This window comes from Ceratotherium simum, chromosome 19 (genome assembly GCF_057802395.1).
Source record: "Ceratotherium simum simum isolate JZ-2026a chromosome 19, ASM5780239v1, whole genome shotgun sequence".
Lineage (NCBI taxonomy): Eukaryota > Metazoa > Chordata > Mammalia > Perissodactyla > Rhinocerotidae > Ceratotherium > Ceratotherium simum.
The window spans coordinates 17,430,843-17,454,931 of NC_141918.1; the positions used below are offsets into that span (position 1 = coordinate 17,430,843).

Genomic DNA, 24,089 nt, shown 5'->3' on the forward strand with positions numbered 1-24,089 from the left:
TTCACACGCTCTGCTGCAGTGGTCCCAGGTTTGCAGGTGTGGATCCCGGGTGCACGCCTATGCACTGCTTATCAAGCCATGCTGTGGTAGGCATCCCACATAAAGTAGAGGAAGATGGGCATGGATGTTTGCTCGGTGCCAATCTTCCTCAGCAAAAAGAGGAGGATTGGCAGCAGATGTTAGCTAAGGGCTAATCTTCCTCACAAAAAGCAAAAGCAAAAACAAAAAACAAATGTGCCCATTTCTTCCTCTGAGCATCTTTAATTAAGATCTATGATTAACCACTCATTGAAAAATATATTATGCATTCTTTAGTTACATATAAAATCTACACATATACTTAGTTAAAGGCCATGAATTTCAAAAGGGAAACAAAAATAATCTTCAGCAGTAGAAACCTGGGATGTTTGAAATAATGAAATAAATGTTGAGGTTATATCGGATGGAGCTTTATTTGCTATTCATGAAGGTTTAGAACAGATAACACCTGACTTATTACTGTCCCCGAATTATTGAATGCTTGCAATTTAGGAATCCCTACTATCGTTACATACCTAAGGAATGTCTAGTGCTGTTACATACCTGCAGAACACTAGACCAGAGCTACTTATTGCTACACACTGAACTTGGTGGAATAGGTTCAATTAAATTAGATCAATTAATTACATTTATTTTAACCTCAAGGTCAATCAGAAGAGGTCTTTTATTGTTTAATTATAGATTTAATTACATTCAATCACTGAACTTGATAAAAACACCCCCTCACAGCACTTAACTCTAATGAGGCTCACAGAAGCATTCCTGTTGAAATGTTTTATTCTCCTGTCCATATTTTTCAAGCTATGCTGAGATGCATTAGACAGAACAGTGGAGCGGCTAGGTAGGGGTTACTGAAGGGACACTGACACAAAGCCCAGAGGATGCTCTTCCCTTCAGGGCAGCATGAAACTTTGCCAGTCACCACGTTCTGTCTTTTATCATTTGTTAATACCAGTGGTTACTATCTTTTGCATTTAGAAATTTGATCACCTCTTTGCTTTGTGTGTCTTCCTTTCAGCAGCTTTCCTCAAAATTGATATCGAGTGTTCCTTGCAGCTAACAAGATAAAACAAAGGGTAAAAGTTGGAGATAAAAGTACTTCAACAAAAAGTTGCTACTAATGATCACCATAGGTATTAAAATCTATTTTTTACTCAGTGATGGAACTTGTATATCCTTAATAATGGCTTTATAATTTTGGAGCAAAATGAGTGCTGGTAGGATAGTGTATTTTTGTACAACTTATGAATCCAGTACTTTAAGAGATCATATGACAGCCCCTCAGTGTTTCAGGCTGTGTAATTACTGCTGTGTGAGCTGAACAAGAACACTGCTTGTTGAATAGTCAGGGAGAGCCATGACTTCGAATTTCCATTCAGCCTAGCCCGAGCCTCAGCAATGTAAGTGTGATAACCAGTGAAAACACCTCATCTGGTATTTGCCTATTCTCATTTTTTGAAGTGTGTTTTGCATATTTGTTAAGAGCTTGTAGAGTGTAAAGATGGTGATCCTGTAGACGAGGGAGGGCTTAGTTTTCTTCATTTCAAGTGCAAGCTGGAACCATCACTGAGCCAGTGTCAATGGCAAACAACTCAGACAACCAGATTTTTATCACTTTTTTCATTTGTTCTGGATCCTATGTTTGCATCCTGCAGCATCTGAAATGCAAAAACTCTCTAAGTTGCTGTATTATATCAAATGTTTAAAATATTTGTCAGGGCCCAATGACAAAATGTTTCCTTTCTCATGCAAATATTCTTGTTAGTACCATGTAGTTTTACAAAGGAACAAAAAAGGTCTTAGCTAAAATGTTTTACAGTAAGGCTCTTTGAAGATCTAGTCTTGTTATTCTGTTATAGAGTGGAATTAAGTCAGTGTGTAAGAGGACGAGGGGAAGCAAGGGTTACGAATTTTCCTTGTATTCTGATTGGCCCACTGAAATATTTCAATAAAACCTTTACTCTAAACATCTCCCTTCACAATATTGTGTAAGAAAATAAAGAATCAGTATGGGACATAGAGGAACCCGCCAATGATTGGAGACAGGATTTTCTTTACATTGTCTAATAGACTCGTTTATTATTTTAAGCCGGTAAAAAGAGACTTATGATTCGTGTTGAAGAAAGAGTTATTTGTGCTTGATACATTGAAGACACTGTTCAAAAGCAGTTTGTCCTTATAAAAGGATGACCCCTGTATAATTCTTAGGCAAGGAGGGACAAATTCAACCAACAAAAAGCACATCTCGCCCCGAGTTCCCCATGATTTCTCCACATATAGCAAAAAAATACACATCAGTAATTTATTTGAACATGCACATCAGTGAGCAGCACAGTTTTAGGCTGCTCAGGAAACAAAAGGGAGAATATCAGCATTACCTAAATAAAAAAGAGAGGTGAATTACACCATTTTAATTGTCTTAAAAACACGGATAAGAGGAGCAATTAAAATATAGTCCTAAATAGTCCTAGCTAATGTAGATTACATAAGTATACAATATGATTCAACTAATAGTGCTCTGACAAGCATAAACCACCAGTTCTAGTAAACAAGGCCCAGATCAATTGCTGAGAAAATGTTCGATTCGGATGTCACAAAAGTTTACTTTTATTTCAGTACCGAATGTAAAACACAAGTCAAGTGTGAAGACAGCGTTCTAAAAAAGGTGGCTCTATTAAAGCAAGGAGGCCATTTCATTTTGCATTTTTATAATTTTTGAACTCTATTTTTGACGTTTGCTTTCTCTACCTTTCCTCCCCTGAGCACTAATTTATCAAAAAAAGATTTCAAGGTGCAAGTTGTACATTCTTATCGTTATACCATTTCATCTCTTTCTGGAAGAGAGTATTACAATCAGCATTACAATGTTCATTCTTTTTCTCTGAATATCTGTTTCATAAACATGTATTTCAAAATCATAACGTTGATTGGGAAAAGAAACCTACAAACGAGAGAGTGATGTAAGCATACGCTTCCTATTGTGCTGTGTGTCTTTCCCATCCCTTCTCCCCTTTCCCTGTAAAGAGCTGTAAAAAATTTAAGGCAGATGAGGTATATTGCTGAAGAAAAAAGTTATTTTTGAAAAAAAAACTCAAAAAAACTTTTATTCTGCCCTTCTACTCAAGAAAGACTACTCAACTATAAATCTAGTGCTAGAAAAAAGCAGGAAAGACACCGTTTGCATGTACCATACTATGTCTTCTATTTCTAGAATGGCTTTTTGTTAATTTAATTTTAATAGTAAAAATAAGCACCTTAAGCTATGAACAAGAAAAGAACTTCATTATTAGTGAGTCTAGAATCCCAACGGAATTAAGAACACTCACTCAAACTCGTTCACTCATTCTCACAAAGGCCAATGCTACTGATTAAAATTGTAAAGTGCTGTACTTAGTATAAACACTCGTATACACTGCAGACACTGAAAAATAACCCTCAAGCACATTGTGTTATAGTTCCAAAAATATATTTACAGTCTATTACAAAGATTACAAATGGAAGTGTCTAGGTGACTGTATTATGCTAATTAAAATTATTTTACAGATTATTATTCTTTAGGGACAAAAAACATTTTAGTGAAATTAAAATGATTTTTCTAGTCAATCAAAAAATAAATTAAAATATCAAATAACACTGTACAGTGATTTAAAAGAAAAAAAAAAGGGTGGGGAGGGGTTTGGGACGCAATCCATTTGAGTTTTTCTATAGCCATCTTTGGTCCTAAATGTGGGAAAACACATTATGTAGCACTGAAAATACCTGTTCTTTTGTGATGCTCTGCAAGTAAAATAGAAAAATATAGTGCATTTTCAATGTATTCAGAGCCCACTACAGAGAAATGTGTGTACAAAACAAGACAGTATAAATAAAATTTACAAGTTTTACAAAGGAACATTTACAGATTTTGTTTCTGTTATTTGTTTGTTTGTGGATGCCCACATTATCAAACAAGACCAATTATGACCGATCCCTGGGATCTTTCTCTATTAAAATCATTATAAACAGCCCAATTCTCTTTGGAAGTACAACAGTTCAATTCTGGGGTAGTTCATGATTTTCATAACTTTTGAAAGCAGTACTCACAATATGTATACATTCCTGAAATATCTATAAAGACACATTTAATTATTGCTTATGAAATCCTAACACAGTAATCAAATAACATGGTTTAATAAATAAAGCTCAAAAAAGAAAAAGCCAGATCCTTCACCTCTGCCTTACATGGTAAAAAGAATTCTTTCATTTACCAAGTTTCTCACATCAGCGTTCACAAATAAAAGACTTTTTTTTTTAACTGCAAGGGTGATGTTCTGTGCAGCAAATTTGTTTTTGAAAGGTGAAAATTGTGAACTGCCCCTTTTATCACGCTTCAGAGTTCTAATATAAAACTTAATTCTTTCCTTTCGTGTTTGGACTGCATTAAACAGAACAGGATATAAAATATATGTCAACTATTTCTCCTTAATTTTCTAATGTCACGATACTGAAAAAATCTTGATGTGCTCAGATTAAATTTTAGATAACACTGGCTAGTTCTTGCTTTCAGAGACTTGCCTTCACCAGCATTCTTTAGATGAAGTGCCTCATTTTAAAATTTTTTTTATAGTCATAAACCTACAATTTGAGTTTTTTTTTAATTAAATTCTGTCTAGTAAAATCACTCTATAAACAATCTGTTAAAAGTGCCTTATAGTATTTATGGATCATTATTGCTTTTTTCATTGAAAAGATAATGTGTTGTCTGATCTTTACAAAAAAATTTCTTTTTAAAAAATATCAGAGCTCTTGGCAACTTGCATTTTCTTGACTACCTGCCAATTAGCAAACAATATGAAAACAGCACTGATTAACAAAATAAAATGGCACAAAAAGGATACCAATGTTGACAGAGATATATCTTCAATCATGCTATGTTTTTTTTTTTTGAGATACTTTCAAAGGTACCCAGTGTAGTTATGTGTCATAGATTAACACTAAAAAGGTCCAAAGCTATAAACAACTTTCTAAAACAAAGTCCTTATGAAGAATAAACACAAATGATTTTAAAAAGGAATAGTCTGAAATCACATATTTAAGGAAAATATTTCATTGCTTTTAACAATAAGATCATGATTTTATTTGACAAATATATTCTTTCTTAAATTCTTTATGTACATTTTAAAAAGTCTATACGATAAAAAGGAGGTTAGAGAGCTCAAGGTGTTTGGATGTTTTTCAGGTAGTACTTTGTTTATTGTCACTGCTGTTTTCCTGGCCACCAGTGGTGGATCCTAAATTCCCTTTTTATATATTCTGGTGGCACTTAGGAGTTCAAGTCTATAGGTGCTTCTTAAATCTTCTCTTCACTGTAGGAAGGACCCAGGACATCAACTGTCTTCTAGCAGCATTCTACGCATATACTGAAGGCCAGTACTGTTCTCTCATAATCCATAATCTCCCTCATAGGGGAGAAACGCGTATCACACTTGGATGCCAGTTCCGTGTAAGTGGAGCATTTGTGCTCTCATAGTCTGAATGCTGCTCATGATTTTCTTTTGATGGCCAACCAATGTGATCCCCAAACTCATCACATCCCTGAAAAAGACAAACACATTTTTTATTAGTTGTCTTACAAAGAATGTATTTGGTACTAAACTGTCATCGACTGTTTAATTAAATAATCTGTTTATTTTAGGCAAACGGATCTTATCTTAGTGCTCTTGGGTATTATGATCATATTCCTGCAGTGGGTCGGACTGGCAACCTGCATCAACATTCTCCTTCGTAAAAGCCTACCTGCTCAGGCTCTCAATGTGCCATTACAAGTTATTTCTAAACTGATTTGAAATTTTATGCAAGAAATGATCAGTCTTAATCAGTCTTAAAATTATTATTAACTTAAGGTAATGTTAGGAAATGTTATTTGAAATGTTGTATTCTTTTTTTTTTTTGGTGAGGAAGATTGGCTCTGAGCTAACATCTGACGCCAATCTTCCTCTTTTTGCTTGAGGAAGGTTAACCCTGAGCTAACATCTTCCTCCATTTTTTGGATGTGGGACACCACCACAGCATGGCTTGACGAGCTCTGTGTAGGTCCGTGCCTGGAATCCGAGCCCACAAAGCCTGGGCCGCCAAAGCGGAAGGTGCGAACTTAACCACTATGCCACTGAGCCAGCCCTTGAAATGCTGTATTCTTGAATCTAAGTGAAGTTTAAAATTTTTAATTGTTAAATAGGATATAGTCTGAGTGGAAACATTTGCTGGGCTCTAGCAGATCATGAATCATCAACATTCATACCCAATGTTATACTGAGTTTAATTATCAATTGGTAATTCTGAGCATATTATTGGTTGTATACTTACTGCAGTTCAGTTCAATCATTTGATGAAATTTTTGAAAAAAAAATCATATTTAAAGTGTGCAACACCTATGTTTAATAGCTTAAATTTGACATAAGCTAACTCTATCTGTTCCTGTATTTTTACCTTTCCTAATAGCCAGCAAGACTGAGCTTAGCTATTTACAAGCAGCTAGAATACAGCAATAGCAGAGTACTGGAGCATTTCATAGGAATGGTTTAATAAGACTTTGAGAAAAATAGTTTTTCAGGGGTATAGATTGCTTTGGGGATACCAGTGCAATTATGCCAGCTCTACCCACATGGTAACTAGCAGGAAATCAAACAAGATTAGATGCACATGCTTAAATTCACGTACATGCCATTTCCAGACACGCCAGGAAAGAGTATCTGATTGCTGGCCTTCTTCCCTTCTGAAATGTGAAACCCTTCTCACAACAGTACGTAAATAGGATCCCACTAAGAGAAGCTTGATAATTGTTTCTCATTTTTAAATACAGTGACTGAGAGGAACTGTATCACCCACAGAGTTATGATGCAGCCAAGGAAACTGAGGTTCAGAGATAGTAAATGGATTTCCCAAGATGATATAACCAGTGATGGAGCCAGAAAGGAAAATTTAATTCTTTTTACTTCCAGTTCATAGCTATTACAAAAGTTGTTTTATCAGGTCATTCTTCAAGTTAAGAAAAAAAATTGAATCAATCAATCACACACCTTACTAAGAGTAAGTTAACCTCTTAGTTACAGTTATTGAATTAAGTTTCCTTTGACCTCTTCAGAAAGTAATCATATTGGACGTCATAATGCATTTTGGTATTGGGTATGAAACTTTTCGATTTTCTTTTTTTTTTTCACTGAGGAAGATTTGCTTTGAGCTAACATCTGCTGCCAATCTTCCTCTTCTTTGCTTGAGGAAAATTCACTCTGAGCTAACATCTGTGCCAGTCTTCCTCTGTTTTTTATGTGGGTCGCTGACACAGCATGGCCACCGACGAGTGGTGTAGGTCCGCACCTGGGAACCGAACCCACGTCCCCAAAGCAGAGCACGCCAAACTTAACCACTAGGCCACAGGGCTGGCCCCAGGAGCTTAGATTTTTAATGTCTGATAAAACATGATGAAAGAAATCCTCCTTTGCAATAGAGAGTTTCCCCAGTGAATAGGAACCTAAATGATACAGTGAGTAACCAAAAAAGAGGAAAGTCTCACTGGGTGGTGTTTAGAACACTGGCTATGCTGACAAACTAGCTGCCACTTACTAGTTGAGTCAGTTTAGGGAAAGTATTTAAATTCTCTGAGTCTTAGCCTTGTTGTGTGTAAAACTATTGACTTAATAAAATTGTTGCTGTGAAAGTTAGAAAGATACTGTATGTTCAAAGGTCTATTTAGCATAATGTCTTGCACATAGTTGGCACTTATTAAAGAGATACTTTTCTCCCTGATTTTGTGGTTCCTACCTCTTTAATATCTGGGACATGACCTAATGTATAAAGCTTGGATTGTACCTAATAAATTTTTAAATATAATTTTAAAAGTTTAAGCTTACTCAATAGTCATCCTGGCCACTGATTCAAGGGAGTTGTAGCCAGCTGCTGTGAAGTTATCTTTATATCTTTCCATCTTAATAGCTTGTAGCCATTCTCCAACTGAACAAAAGGTAGTGAAGTCAGGAGTGTTTTGATCCAAAAGAGGGCTTATTGGCCTAGATAAGAATGAAACAGAAAAGTAAATTTTCTCATGAACTACCAAAGAAAAAATGTCTTGACCCATACAAAAATAATGGTATAAAGAATAAAATGACATATTTTAATGGATGTATATAATAGCAAACAAACAGATATGCTAATCAAAATCTAACCCATAAAGGTTGCCCAATAACTACAAACTCCAGATTTTACATTTTATTTAGATTTGATGGCCACCAGATTGTGTCTTCCACACATTTTTAAAAGGAGAGCAAACAGCATTTGTAATCACTAAATATTTGTTCATTTGCTTCTCCAAAAGTAACGGAGAGTAAAGGAAGTACATACGGCTGTGGACTAACTTGTTTAGACCACATTTGGCTCCACTGTACTGACGGCACCCTTGTGAGTGCCTTGTGAGTTCACATACCCCCCCCCCCAAGGGCCTGACTACCAGTGCAGACGGGGCATCAGGCTTACCTGGCAGCTGAAGCTGAATAACTACTGAATAATATGCATTACAATGGAGTAAGCCAAGCACAAAGAATAAATGGAGTGTTTCAGACTCTTTTTAATGGGTATACCTCTTTAATCATGTATTGAATTACTTTTATAAACTTTAACCTCATAGAATCATTTTACTAATTAACTCAAAGCAAAACAATAAAATAGATAACATGCATATAATAAAAAACTAAAGCAACAGTAATACAAACCCATGTAATAATAATAATGGTTTGAAAATGTGAAATGCCATCTAGTCACAAAAAGCCAGTTGAGAAAGTTTTCTAAAATGACAGCCAGTGACATCGATCATAGCTTTTAAGAAAAAAAGCAATAGTAATTAACAGGTCTCTTTCAACATTAATTAAGGCAAGCCATCTGAAGGGAAACAAATAACTTCTGTAAACACAATAAATTTCAGACGAACTTACAATTTAACACAAATGTCAATTTGCCATTGGGGTGGGGCCGAGGAGATAAATGGTTCATGTGAATATCTGAATTTCTCCCGGATTCCATTCCCTTAGGTATTTCTTACCTACTACAAGTTCCCAGGGGTGTTTTCAGACTATTTGGGTTTCGAATCATTTTGTCTAGAATTCCAACTATCTGTTCAAACTTTGGCCTTTCAGCGCGTTCCTTTTGCCAGCAATCCAGCATTAGCTGGTGAAGACCAGCTGGGCAGTCCATGGGTGCTGGTAAGCGATAACCTTCTTCTATTGCTTTTATAACCTAATAGCCAAAAGGACATTAAAGATATTACTGACTGAGGTTCAATTATAATAAAACGAATTGCCCAGTAGGCAAAGTGCTTTATCCAGATAAGAGTGAAGCACACAGCTTTGCAAAAGACTCTTATTTTTCCAAAACATCCATGAATATTAAGCGTGTTATTAAGGGGTACATGAAGTGCAAGATATGATGACATTTTCTAGTTAATTCAGCAACAGGGAGCAGCAATTAAGTTCACTCACAGTGCAACAGATGGAAAATTTTTTAATGTCATCCCAGCGGTTTTCGAAAGGGAATATGTTATGGAACTATTTTACGTGTATAAGGCTGTGTATGTACGTATTTGTCCATACATTTATGAATTCTTCAAGTTGTAAAAGGAAGAAATGAGTTACCCAGAATTGGCTCCCAAAAAGTTTCACTTTTTGTAGACTTATAAAGAACACTTCTAAACAAGATATCAAAATATGTGAATGTACTATGACAGAAAATATTACCAAGCACACTATTATTTTACATAATATGAAGTTTATACAGACTTATGGAGTGCACAGTGTTAGAAGATACAGTGGTGTGGAGGAGTCAATTTGTACTGGTTCATGAAGGTGACTGTATCACTCCCCAGCTCCAAGTTCATGACCCCACACTGGCAGCCTTGAGGGAGGGCAGGGGGAGAAATTGGGAAAGGCTACAAATTAGGACTTTCCCACTCAGAGTGCTGGCTGTTAAAACTTTTATCAGCACATCATTGCCTATTTATATCTAACAACAGTCTAAGATGCTATTTATATCAAGCTCTAAACGTTAATGAAAATTAAGCCTCCATAAACCTTTGTACACGGAAATCGGAAAGTCTAAAAGTTACCTATTTTAGACTTGGTATTTTTATTTATATGGAAAGCAAAAATAGATCTTAAAAATCAGAAATTGTTACAAATCTGAGCAGCACAGAGAAAATAATAGGAAGGCAAACACAAATAAGAAGCACTTGTAAACACTAAAATATTGTTCAAGGGGGATTAACAAATCCTTTGATACTGACCGACATAATAGTAGTAGAAATTAAGAAAAAAAAAACTCTAAAAAAAAAAAAAGAAGTAACCTTAAGTTTTTGAAGAAAATAAGGCCCAAGGTAGGCACACAAAAAGCTGGCTTTAAGAAATGTTGATTAACTTAATATTTGTAGGGAAAAATATCCTTAAGATGCTTGTTGACATTCAAGAATAGCTCATTAAAACGTAAAAGGTTGTAGGATGCAAGGAACAAAGTAGCTGGCATCAACAATTTTTAGGGAAATTCCTTTAAATAAGAAAAAAAAAGTCCACTTTTCTTTAAGAAAAATCTATATATGCAAATTGATAAAGTTCAAAAGGTAAATAGATGAACTTAATTATAGCAGTTTTTGAGAAATATTGCTAAGTATACAATCCTCAGCCCACATTCTCCCCTGATCACTAGGTTGCATTTCCTATACATGCGTTTACTAGACATTTTCATGTGGATTTTCCATAGGCACCTCATACTCTATTTAAAATTGAATTTATTACCTTCCCCCAAACCTTTTACTATTTCAAATAGTAGCACTTGCAGTCACCCCAGCCAGAGAGCGGAAATGAGAACAGTCCTGGACTCCTCCTCTTACAGGCACCGCAAGTAGTCACCACTTTCTGATGATGCTACTTCCTAAATACAATATACGCTCAAATGTTAGCAGTATTTTTCCATACATATATCCCTACAGTGGTGGACTTATTTCTTTACAAAGTCTCATACTATGGGGTGTTTCCTTTAGTACTTTGTTTTGGATAACAATTATGGAGAAAACACCTTAGCCTTAAGTGATCTTAACCAGTATTGGTATTGAATGCTAATGGTGGTCCTAGGATAGAATTTTAAAAATTTCCCTGTTTATGATCCCATAACTAAAAATGTTAGATATCTTGCAAACATTCCTCTAAAATATCCCTTTAAAAAGCTATACATCATACAAGCAAACATACACAAATGGTAACTCCGCAAAGATCACAAATAAATAACGACGGGATAAGTTAAATTAAAAAAACGACTGTTTTAAAGGCAAAGAATTTCATGTGGCTTTGCACAAAATTCCAGTGACAGAACTATACTTGGATTCAAAAGTGCTATATGTTAAATAACTTAAATAAAAGTAAAAATAATGTACTTTGGAAAGCTGGGTTAAGTTACTTAAACAGTGGCTCAAGTAGTAAATAAGTAAGTTAATAACTTCTAAAACTTTATATATTCAAAATGACCAAATAATAAACAATTGGTGGGGGATTTTTTCATTGAGAAAAGAGTGGCTTTCCTTATATCTGAGGTTGCTTGTATTTGAACATATGCAGTATCTTTCTGATTTGACAGGACTCCATTCCCATGCTCATAACATTAGCACAGTCATTATTTTCCACCACTTCCTAAACCTATTCCCCTGCTCGCAGTTTGTCTTCAGATATCCAGAAAGGAACAATGCAGGTAAAGTCATCTTTTCTCTTTTCTTTCCCTCTAAATAATCTCTTAAAATGTAAACCTAAATCTTATCATGATCCTCCTGACATAATACTCTTCAACAGCTCTCCAAGCCTTAAAGAAAACATTTAGAATTCTTCAATTGGAACACAATATATTCTTCAGTCTTTGTGCCAATGAACAAATTATAGTACCATTAAATGGTACTATAGGAATATCTTATAGGAATGAAATATATCTTATAGAAATGAAAGAGTTAATGAACCTCTGTAGTCATCCTATTGCATTATAGGAATTTCATGATTCCTATTATTACAGCAGAGAAACAACATTTATATCAACACAAAATGAAACTTCTAGTTCTCAAAGACACAGTGGTTTATAAAAGTTTAAAGGAGCAGCAGCAAAGTATAACGTTCAAAATAAGAGATGCTCTGGACTGGGAATGGGCTTTGGGACCCTAAAGTTCCCACTAACAATCATGTCCGTACCTATATGAGATTAGAGATACTTGCTGGGAACCTTTGGCCTCTATAGAGCACAGTTTGGCATAATCTAAGGTGTACCCTTTGAGGATAAACGGGCCGATAGGGGATGATTTGGGCACAAACTGAACCCCGAGGTTCTGTGATTTTTATTTGGTTAGCTGCATTATATTTCCAGTTGGGGAAATAAAAAGTACTTCCTGCAAATGGTTACACATTCTTAGAAACAATAAGGCACATAAGAGGGTTGAACCTACACTTCTTAGAGCATTATATAATTATTCACAGAATTCATTTAAAACATCTTTTTGGAAATTACCAGAGACCCCTTGGATTCGCCTGTCCAGATCTAGCCTTAGTATTCTAACAAAAGCCAAAGAAAAAAGAAAAACATTCATAAATAATTTCTAATTCTAGATAGTTTCTGGAGGAATAGGAAGTGACTAGGGTAAATGACATTTATAAAAGACCACTGGGACACAACAAGGAGCATAGATTCTTTGGTATATACTGTAAAGAAATACTAGAAATAAAAGCCAAAGTTGCTTGCTGAGAAGTGTTTCATTGTTATTATAGCATGACCACCGTAATTAAGAGAAAAACAAGCAGAGAATACACCCCACGATAATGGGCCTGTAATAACTCAAAATGGGATGTCACATGATTGGCTTTTTTCTTTGCTCATTCCCATTTTCATTTCATCAACTTCACGATTAACATGACCCACATTCTAAGCAATTAAATATTTTGGACCCCACTTACGGCATTATAGCAAAGTCTTATCAAAAAAAAAATCACAATTTTGTTTCTATCTTAACTTAAAAAAATACAATCATAAATTAGTGGCAACTTTTAAAAGGAAAAATTGAGGGCTCACAATTTAGCTGAGAATAAATTTAGTTACAAGCATATTATATTTTCAAGGCTCTTAAATATCTTTTAATGGACCACTTAAAGGATTTATCTTGATGTCCTATATCTTTATGGAAGCTTAATTTTTTTATCATCCTTATGACTACCTACTAGCAAAATTAACAATTCACTGGCCTAGCTTAAAGTGAGAAGAAATAATTTTGTTGAGTATTATAAACAGAAAAAATATAATATCTATAATGAATAATTTCAAAATTTTATAATTTGAGAGTAAAAATTTTATTTGGACTAATTAAGACACAAATTCAATTAAAAGATAGCTGCTGTGAATGTCAAATATGAGTATTTTCAATTTCTGTAATAGTTACTGTGTTCGACTACACTTACATATATAAAGATTTTTCTTTGAAAGGCCATTATGGAAAGGGCTAAGTATTTGCAGATTTTTAAGAAGAATGAAAACTGGAAATTTATTTGGAAAGCTCATCCTTGATTTTAATAGCAAATAACTAAATTCTAACTGCTTCCATTGCAGTGAAAATTCAAGAAAGTTATAGGTCCATGAAAATACAATGAGCATTCACTCAAGCGTTAATCAAGTGATAACCTATTTGGGTGTGGGTATCATCATATGTCTGCACGTTATCTTTCCCCAAGTTTTTCTTGCTCACTACCCTGTCTAGAATGCAATCAAAGCCCCCTGGCAACTATCCACTTCACTGACTCCTACAATACCCCTTTCTATTTCTTCGGAGTGATCATAGAAACCTCCCTTTACTCAGCATTCAGCCTGGAAAGTTTGTGGACTTGCTTACCAACATAATCATCAATTACATATCATTTTCATGGTGTCTTATGAAGTCTTTAAAATCCAAGGCATTTGGGGTTTTTGAGGGTTTTCTAAAATCCCTGATAAATTCTTAACAACTAAATTTAAACAATATGAAGTGAATTGATTCACTTAATAAATCAATCTGACTAGTTTTTTAAAAATTAATATCTCTGAAGATCTGATTAAAGCAAGCTTTCCAGAAAAACAATATATTCACATATACACAGAATTTCCATAGGCATCAGGGGGATACCAGATCTCTGAGTCTCTCGAGAAACTCCAAGTAAGAAATCTTTCATCCAGAAAATTTCTTAACCAGAATGGAATCCATTATTTTACATTATCCAGTCTTTTTCACTATTTGCATATTGAAAAAATTGCTCAAATAACACTTTAATCACATAAATATAAAATAATGAATATTATCCTATACGAGGAATATTAACATCAATTTCACTATAAAAACTGAACTGTGTAGGTAATCTCTTACTATTATAGAAACTTGTGTCTGAATTTAATAATTTAGACCTCAAAATTAAAAAAATGAAAGAAAGACGGTACTAAATATTCTAGGTCCGAACTAAACTTCACTGTAGATATAATAATTTCCCTTGATAAATAAAAATATTTATTAGTTCTTGATATACTAATTATATATTTTCCATATTACATTTTCAAGAAAAACAAAAAAACAACACTTATGGAATTCTAAAAATTAAAATTGCTGATATTTATTTTTTCTTCTTAACCATTTCTATTATTTGTTTTTAGAAGTTAAGTGAACTTTGAATTTAAGTTATCTTCTATTCTTGTCACTCCTTTTATGTTTGAATCTAGTACAGAAGGAAGGTGTCAAAAGAAATGAAACTCTACCAAATGTCTAGGGAATGTAAATATTTCTCTTTCTCTGCCCTAAGGATTTGTTGCCCACATTTTGACAGTCCATGAAATCTTTGACACTGAGACCTGTCAAATATTAACAACTTTGCCTCTGCCAAACAGACTCATCATTTAGACTTTTATCTTTGAAAAACAAAAACAAAACACAAAAAAGTTTCATGTCATCTCTCAATTCAAAATACCAAAATATTTAAATGATTTAAAAGCTCCCCTTTTCAGGCTGTGAACTTTTTAGTTAATGCAGAAATTTGTAGGCAAATGTACTGAAAATAACCTTACCAACAGTCTGACTTCAGTTGTCTAAAAATAACTATTTACACATATTAAGAAGCACAGACATTTGGTATAGGAAATTCTAAAATTAAAAACAAAGATACTGATTTAATATAATCATATTCATGATCTCTTTTTGAAAAATAACTCAATTTTAACTTTATTCAGTTTCTATTGCTGTCCATGTTTATAGTACCTCAAGAATTGACTACTTCAAACCAGTTTGCTAGTCACATCCTTCTTCTAAATGCCAATATAGATTTTCCTCAAGCACTATTTATTTTTTTTACTCTCCTCTTCAAGCACTTTAAATTTGTATCATTTCCAAACTCCTTCAAAAAAATCTTGCATCCTTTTGCCCCAACCTAATCTTCCTTTTGAATCACTCCCAATGTACACATCTCTGTTACAGGAAAGAAAGTCTATTAGGTTGGTCCCCATACACCTCGCTAAGCCTTTGCTTCTGGACTTTCCAGTGTGCTCCCTTGGAGAATTCTCTCATCAGCTATGAACCAAAGTCTTCTCCAGATTTCTAGTTCAAGTTCAGGGTACCTTTATGGATTTTACACTTGCTCTGTTTTTATCTAAATTTCAGTCACATTGTCAATAAGTTGAACTATATGAACCTGCCAGTATTTGAATGTTTCTGACTCCAAAAATGTCAATTTCATAAAATTCAACCTAATAGAAGCAAATATTCAGTGGCACTTATGTTACATTGTTTGATAAATGGTCTCTTGGTGTGAGAAGTATACCCCCAAGAACTGTTATCAGCTTCTTTTCTCAAAGGATAACAGTATGTTTTATGTCTTAGTATGCCCTCATGGCAACAGGGTACACACTTAATAAGTACTAATTTTTTTCTATTTTTAGGCATTGCCAAGGGCACTCCCATTTTGATTACAATCTAAAATATCACTATGAAACACTTACCAATATCGATCATAAAATCTAGATTACCTTATGAAATTAAAATTTAATTAAGTCAATCAACAGTAGATAATTTAAACAGATTTTCTCAGAACATTAAAAGAAAAAGAAAGATAAGCTTCAAAGACAAAATAAAACACAATCTTCCCCTCCCCCTCTGCAAATGATTCTTTTATTCATGTGACTCTCCCACTCAGCTGTGCAAACACAGCATCATTATCTATATCAAGGAGGAAATATCCTTTGTAGGCTTCTATTATGTCCAGAGAATTTAAATAAAAAAAGTAAAAGCAATTCTTCAAAATAAAAACCAAAATGAAATTAATTGAACCACTAATTTACGGTAATTATTGTGAAAATTTGTGGTGATAATTGTGAAAACTCAGCAATCATATTTTTCTAATTCTATAAAAGTTTCTTCTTATAAGCCATTACCTACATGTTCCAATAATAACGGATATTAATGTATTAAATCCTTCTGGTTTAAATAGTGTAACACCTACATCTTGATTTGACATGTCCCAATAAGGTCTTTCTCCATAAGACATGACTTCCCACATGACTATTCCATAGCTCCAGACATCACTGGCTGATGTGAATTTCCGGTACTGGATGGCTTCAGGTGCTGTCCACCTCACTGGGATTTTTCCACCCTGTTATAAAAAGAAAGTAACATTTTAAATATGTATAATAACTTATAAATTATTTATAGCAGTACCATAAAGCTACAGTTAAACATTTGTATACTTGGTTGGCAATTCAGCAGTATTTGGTCTATTCATCTTGAACCTCTCTAAGTGTATTTAAAGTTACTAATCTGTTTTTTAAAATGTCATTACAAGTTTTCATTTTTAAGTCAACTCAATTTAATGCATCCTATTTGGTCTTTGGGCAAGAGTCTAGTCAAAAGACAATGAAATAACCATTAAAATGGAATGAAATATCGGATATTATAGTAAATCCTCACAAATTTTCCATTTTTCTAAAGTCACAAAAGTTAATATAAGAATTAGCATATTCTTTTAAAATCTTTATTTAAAATTGGATTATATTTTTCTGCTACAATTTTGAGTGCTAGTAACTACATGTTGCCTATATGACCGCAAATTATTTATACCAGCATCTCAATATAAGATAAGCATGTTATCATTCTTATTATTACTTATTCTCTTAGGCTATATGTAGCCTGTAAAAGCAACAACGACTCTTCCAAAAGGAAAAACAGCAACAACAAAGAGCTGAGATCAATTTGCCTCTTTTCTCCTGTTTAGTGGTGTATTAAACCCTGCTTTCTTGGTAGGAAAATCTCAGGATTATGAAGAGGTGCAGTAATAGACTTTTTCTTACAGTCGTTGTGTAGACAGCTTCTGGATCATCCTCTATGACCCGGGACAAGCCAAAATCTGACACTTTACAAACAAGATTGCTGTTGACAAGAATATTGCGAGCTGCGAGGTCCCTGTGAACATATCCCATATCGGCCAAATATCTCATTCCAGCAGCAATTCCTCTCAGCATTCCTACTAACTGAATGACTGTAAATTGCCCATCGTGTTTCTACAGGAAACAAAATATAAACAAAATATTGGACAAAAAAAATATGGACAAAAATAAAAGTCCAGTTAAATGTACTCTGAAAGAGAAAAAACCACCATGGAAAATGTCTGCACATTTGTCATTTACTATTGTATAATAGAAATTAGTAACTAATTTTCTATATAATACAGACATTTGTGAAAAACATAACAGGTGCTGATTTAACTGATAGCCAAATAATACAAAATAGAATTTTGGTAATCATTTAGTTATTTATATCGATGTTATTAACATAAATTAATAATAGTTTCAGATTATGCAAACCCAAAAGTCTATGCTAATTTTTAAGTCATGGTCAGGGAACAGAATATCCAAAAATATTATCCCTGACAGCTAAGTGTTTTCCCCACTTGCTAAAAAATTATATAAATAATCTAAAAATATATAAAGGGATGAAGACAGATACATTAAGATTTTTTCTCCAAACAGTAAAAAAAAGAAGGGGAAAATGTTTTGATTAATGATAAAGAGAAATCAAGAAGTAGAAAATGATTGTACTGGCTGACTTTGTTTTCATTTTATTCTTTTCCCTGTTTTGCGAGAGGTAGGAACATTACTTGCAATAAAGATTCTCTAAAATAGATGTACTAGCAAACAGGGTGGAGAACTCTTTGTAACCGGACTGGCCACCATATATTTTTAACCCACACATTTCTCCAACTGAATCAAAAATATGGTGCATGAACACATTGGTTTGATTGATGAACTTGCTAGGTGATGGCTTCTCCCAGAGAGTTCATAGTTAAGCATATCATAAATATGCAGCAATAAAAATTTCTCTAAAGCCTCTGATTGCTTATAAGTCTAGGTTGATTGTATCATTCTAGATCATGTATGAGAACTCTGCATGCCCTTGTCTTCTTTAGATTATTTTCTCTTTGCTATTTGGTAAAATGTTAACATGCTCATATTCTTAGATGAAAAGTCTGTGAGAGTAAAAATAGGTATGTTTATACATCTAGAATTTATCATTTACTAAAATAATCTCATACTATTCATTTAAAAAATGTTAATAATTCTACATCTTATGCTTGATGTCGACATAACAATATAATAGAAATGGTTCCACACAGCAGAATTGGGATTATTGTGCCAACATTGAATGGTTATCTCACTTTTTAGTTTCTCTGTTTTACCTTTCTATTTTATTTATGATTGTACTGAAAAAGTAAAATGCTACTCTACAACATTTGTTCAAATTACAGGGCTTCAGGTATCCTCTGTACTTGAGGTAATAGAATGGAAACTCTTTTTTAACTACGCTGTATTACTTAAATGCTCAGAAAGATTCTAGTTCAATCCAATCTAGGACTGATTTTTAATCTGCTTTTCAAAGACAATTTTCTGACCTGTTGAAGTTTATAATGTTCACATTTACACTGCAAAAAACAAGTGCAGAAAATTATATTGGTAACATGTATAGTATATTTAGAATAGGAGGATAATTTTGTTACTTACCCTGAGAAAGGCATCTAGGGCTCCATTTTCCATGAATTCTATCACAATCATGACAGGTTTCCCTAAATTCAAAAGACATGTATATAGAAGAAAAAAAGTGTTGCTCAGAACCATAATCTAAACTTTAGGGTTATTCCTGTTCTCACCTTGGATAAAACACATGGTACTTTTTTCAAAAGACTGAATAGGTGAGCTGTGAATGTTTCTAGTGTTTCTACTGCTGCTGCTAAGCTCAGAGAGTCATTAAATGTCTGTGTGGAACATGATCATGATTCATAAAATTAAACAAGAAAAGTCAGTGTATTCTTCTGACTCCTGCTTTGTGACTAAAACTCAGAAAATGACACTTTATATAAAAATGTAAAGACTAAACTGTATCACTTTTATGGCTTTTGAAGCTAAATGAAAATATCTGTCAGTCACTCCATCGATCTATCAGATGTATTCTTTAACTCTAGCCCTGCATTCATTTATCCTGATTTTTTTTTTCTGAGGTGGTAACATAAAAATAGTTTCAATCATACCAAGATAAAACATTCATTTAGGTTATGCAATATGTTCATAATTTTCTTCTTTTATTATGTATGAAATGACACTAATTCTGACAGTCCACCTGACAAATGAAAGATATAACCAACATCTACCTCTCGTAACAACCCCCTCCAAATGCACGACATTTGGGTGGTCAAACTGTCCCATGATGCTTGCTTCACATAGAAAGTCTCTCCTTTGTTTTTCTGTGTAACCGACTTTCAGGGTTTTTATGGCTACTGCGACGTCTCTTTTTCCTGGAAGTTTCAAACGACCACTGCAGACTTCTCCAAATTCTCCTGAAGTAACAGAACAGGCAGGAGTATTTTAATTTCAGAAATATTTCCTCACTCAAAGTAAATGCATTAAATTCTTTAAAAGCACTTTTAAGCTTTCCTCAATGATCTGTTACACAAGCTATTATTTTTTAACTGGATTAACAAGAACTCTTTCAGAAACAACATTTAGATTTGAAATACACTGTATAACGTACACCGTCTACTAGAGCATAAGGGCACATTAGCAAATCCTAAACATTGCTATTGCTTTTATAGTTTAAGAAGGAAACATTTCTTAAATATTTAAAAGTCAGGGATTCATATGCACTATGTCTGCTCGACTTAAGGGACTTGGATCCAAAAATGTATAATTATTATGAAAATACATTATATACATAGAAAATAATATTCCTTTTAAATAATACATACATATTAATTTTCTACATGGAATTAAATAGTGCAGTGGCTAGTAACTAATACCTACAAATACAAGAAAAAAAGATAAATATGAAAGCTTAGCAAGAAAATGGTAATCAAATAGGAGGAAATGTATTTGCTATTTGCAGGAAATGTATCTAGCAAAATTCAGGAACATTCTAATTTTTTAAATACTTTTAAGTGACTTTAAGTCACTTCTTGAACAACAGGCCAGAACTATTATGAAATAGCTTATAATAGAACAATATCTTAAAAATCCAACAGAAGACAAAAGATAAACAGATTCTCTGTGCAACATGCTTCTTTTTCACCTTTTTTCCTATGATTTCATAAACAAGTACAGCCTCATTGCTTCTAACAGTTGAGGTAAATGCAAAAGTTCTATACTTGAAGTATAATTATTTGCCTGTCATTATGATGTATGACTTTCGATCTCGGCTAAATGGAACAGCTGAACAAGGAAGCTACAACAGCCTTACCTGCACCAATCACACGCTCAATTTTAATACAGGAGGCATCTAGCTCCTTGGCGAATTGATGGACAGCTCTATTTGGGTCCTCATAGGTTTCAGGGTCAATGTAGGTTTTGGTGCCTGGAAATTTAACTGTAATGATGTAAGAAAGCATGACTGTGATGAAGCAAAGCACTTATTGTGCAGTCAGCCCAGGAATTTCATTATGCAGAGTGCTCCTTGGAACAGTGAACTTGCTTCCACATCACCTGATTCACAGCAGTTTTAACAGACTACTTCAGTCTGCTGGCGTATAGGTATTATCTGCAAGCTTCTATAGGTAACATAGGTTCCAGCTCATAGGTTACTAACTGAATTGCTTTTCCAGTAAATCAACAAAAGACATCACCAAAATTCTCTGACATGACTCATCAGACTGGAGGTTTAATTAAATTCACTGCTATCATGGCATAGTTCAAGCCATATTGAGGTTTGTAATGGACTTGGAAACACATTTATAAATCTATCAGTCAGTCAATCAACCAAATTAATACACTGGGAAAAGAAGACATTTCATTTACAGGTAGCCTACTACACTGACAGCAATATTAAAAACATTTAGACATCTTACTTATTCTTTTGATTTATTTTTTAAAGACCAACCACCATTGACATATACATAAAATAAATACAAGATGTGAGGGACCGCTATCACAGAATCAGAAATTTATACTAAAGATACAGTTTCATCTTTACCTTGAAGGGCAATAGAGGCCAGATGTACAAAGTGCAGAGTAAAGTTAGAAAATTTACAATATTCCTGGGATCTGCTAACCATGTATGACAGCAATTTGAAAAAAGAATGGTTTATATGAACTTTCAATTATAAGGCTCTGGAAGATCTTAACTGCTATGAGGAGGTAGCCAATAAGCCTCAGAAAAGGTAGTCAAAATTCAAACAACATAGAATCATCATAAAAGTTAAAATCTTCTTAAAATGCACCCAGAAGCATGCAGGTAACAGATAAGGCTATGTCCACTTTAAATCAAATTCAATTACAATAATGTATTCCAAATCTAATCATTTGGTTAAAGACAAAGATAAGATAGATAGGCATATATTTGGTTATATTAATGCAACAAAAAGAATTACACTATATCCTCAAAAAAACTTTATTGTTTTTAACAAAGCCACTGAACAATCTTTTCATTAAATCTTACTATTTGGAGAACAATATATTTCTTTATGTATTACACTGCAGCCTAACTGTGCTTATGTCATCACATTAAATTAAAATTATATTTTAAAAATAAACACATAACAAACAAAAAGAAGCAGAATGTATAAAGGAAAATGGGATTTAAAAATCTTGATTTATTCTGCTGTAGTTGATTGTTTATCCAAAATTGATTGTCTTAAACAATTATTGTTGCAGTTTATAAAACTGACAGATGCTCATTTGTTACTAAAGCTGAACATGAAAAAAAACACAAGAAAAAAAGAGAGAGGGGATAGAAAGAGAAAAGAAAGAAGGAGTACAGGGAAGAGGGGGGAGGAGAAAAAGAGAGAAGGGAAGAAAACAATAGGTTAACCTCCTAGATTGGCAGGCAGATGGAGAATGAGCCATCTTCTCCCTTTCTATTCTCTCTTCCTTTCTTTCTTTCATTGCTTTTTTGGTTTTGTTTTGTGATAAGGGAGCTAGATTGGAGGTAACCTTCTGCATCTCAAATGGGTCTCTGATGGTTCTTTATTCAAGCTGTCATAAAACATTTTGACAGGCCAGAGCAATTTTGGCATAAAAACATGAAATACTGCCCAGCTTGGATTCAAAGACATTGTTAGAAGAAATGGTAGGAGGAAACAAAATGTAAATTGGAATTGCTTCACTAAACTCCTCCATTGTGTTTATATCTTTAAATGTAGCACTTGGGGCCATGGAGAGTTGAGGGCGCCTGATACAAATGACTGGACATTCTATTAAATTCAGTGCTCTAAAAGCTAGTTAAATGATTGCTTTCATGTTTCTGCAAAAATTCAATCTGGTGTCTTAGCACCTAAGAAAATTGTCTGTATACTAAAGGAATAAAAGGACACCAACTTGTAAATAGCTGGTGACCATAGTGTTGTACTTTACGTATTTTAGATACAGTCATAAAATCAAATGAAATGGCTGGTTCTCATCAAATGACAAGAAAAGATATCCCTGTAAAAAGGGTGATTCAAAAATACCAAGAATTTTACCAGGATAGGATATGTTAAGTGCCCTTTATTTTTTCATTATTCATTTAAAAATGGACGTTTTAAAGTAAAGAAAATATTGACATAATTTCTGACTATTCTGGTCTGTTGCATATTTCAATTTAAGAGTGTAAGCTTTTTTGTGTTTTACAATCTCATTTACATTTCTCATGAATGTTAAATATCTTAAAACCACCACTGATATTTTGCTCCAGAGATGAAAACTGTTTATATATATCAAGCTTATCTTGTTTACGGTAGCAAGTAAAACATGCAGCTCTATTTTTTCTAATTACAAACTGGATGTCAAGTGTAAAAAAAGGAAATGGCATCAAAATATTAAAACCGAGTGATGACACTTAAGCATAAGGCTATATAACAACTTTTAGTTAGATAAGCCATCTTTCAATTTACCTTCTGCATTAACTCGCAAGCTAAAAGCAAATAAACTAACATGTATTTGAGAATTTTGGGATATCTCAGATACACTCAATAGAGGAAAGAAAAGTGACATACTGATTAAGGCAATATTAAATGATTCTGTCATCAAATTATTCACATATGGGCAGAACCAGGAATTCCAGGAACTATAGGCTCATGTCACTCTTCTATATACATTTTAAGCTAGATACAAACATTTAGGCATTCATGTTTTCATCCTCTCCTTCTTGTTTGAGGAAGTGTTAAAAATATTCTCTCATGCCATGAAAGAGAAAAAAATGTAACCTCCACTTTTTCTGTACATCCTTTAGGTATAAACCGCCTACGGCACCCTCATTACTGAGGCTTGTCACAGGAAAATCCTCACCGGATTAGCAAAAGGAAGCACCAACATTGGGAGCATATCAAATGATCCCAGGGGGGAGGTGGCAGAATCACACGCATTCAGTCATAATCAGGGGTAGATTTAAATTTTGTAAGGCTTGAACTTTCTACAATTTGGGATACTCTCTTTAAGAAAAAAAAAAGATTATACACAAAAAATTGGTGGGGCTCCCCCAGGGCCCTGAACAAGGT

At 33.8% G+C, this 24,089-nt stretch overlaps 1 protein-coding gene across 4 annotated transcripts in view; it reads right to left on the reverse strand.

Moving 5' to 3' along the window:
* Window positions 1-2,103: 2,103 nt before the first annotated feature.
* Window positions 2,104-24,089, reverse strand: part of EPHA7 (EPH receptor A7) — a 168,788-nt gene continuing 146,802 nt past the window's right edge. For 2 of the 4 annotated variants that reach the window (XM_087443895.1, XM_014781117.2), the window contains exons 10-17: window positions 20,861-20,974; window positions 19,779-19,964; window positions 19,135-19,196; window positions 17,428-17,637; window positions 16,584-16,733; window positions 9,107-9,300; window positions 7,926-8,081; window positions 2,104-5,613 (exon numbers count right to left, since the gene is read on the reverse strand). In XM_087443895.1, the coding sequence (XP_087300021.1) occupies window positions 5,499-5,613; window positions 7,926-8,081; window positions 9,107-9,300; window positions 16,584-16,733; window positions 17,428-17,637; window positions 19,135-19,196; window positions 19,779-19,964; window positions 20,861-20,974 (1,187 nt within the window). In that variant the 3' untranslated portion in view covers window positions 2,104-5,498. Of the gene's footprint in view, window positions 5,614-7,925; window positions 8,082-9,106; window positions 9,301-16,583; window positions 16,734-17,427; window positions 17,638-19,134; window positions 19,197-19,778; window positions 19,965-20,860; window positions 20,987-24,089 lie in introns of all 4 variants that reach the window. The other 2 variants (XM_004422130.3, XM_004422129.3) reach the window with 1 other exon arrangement.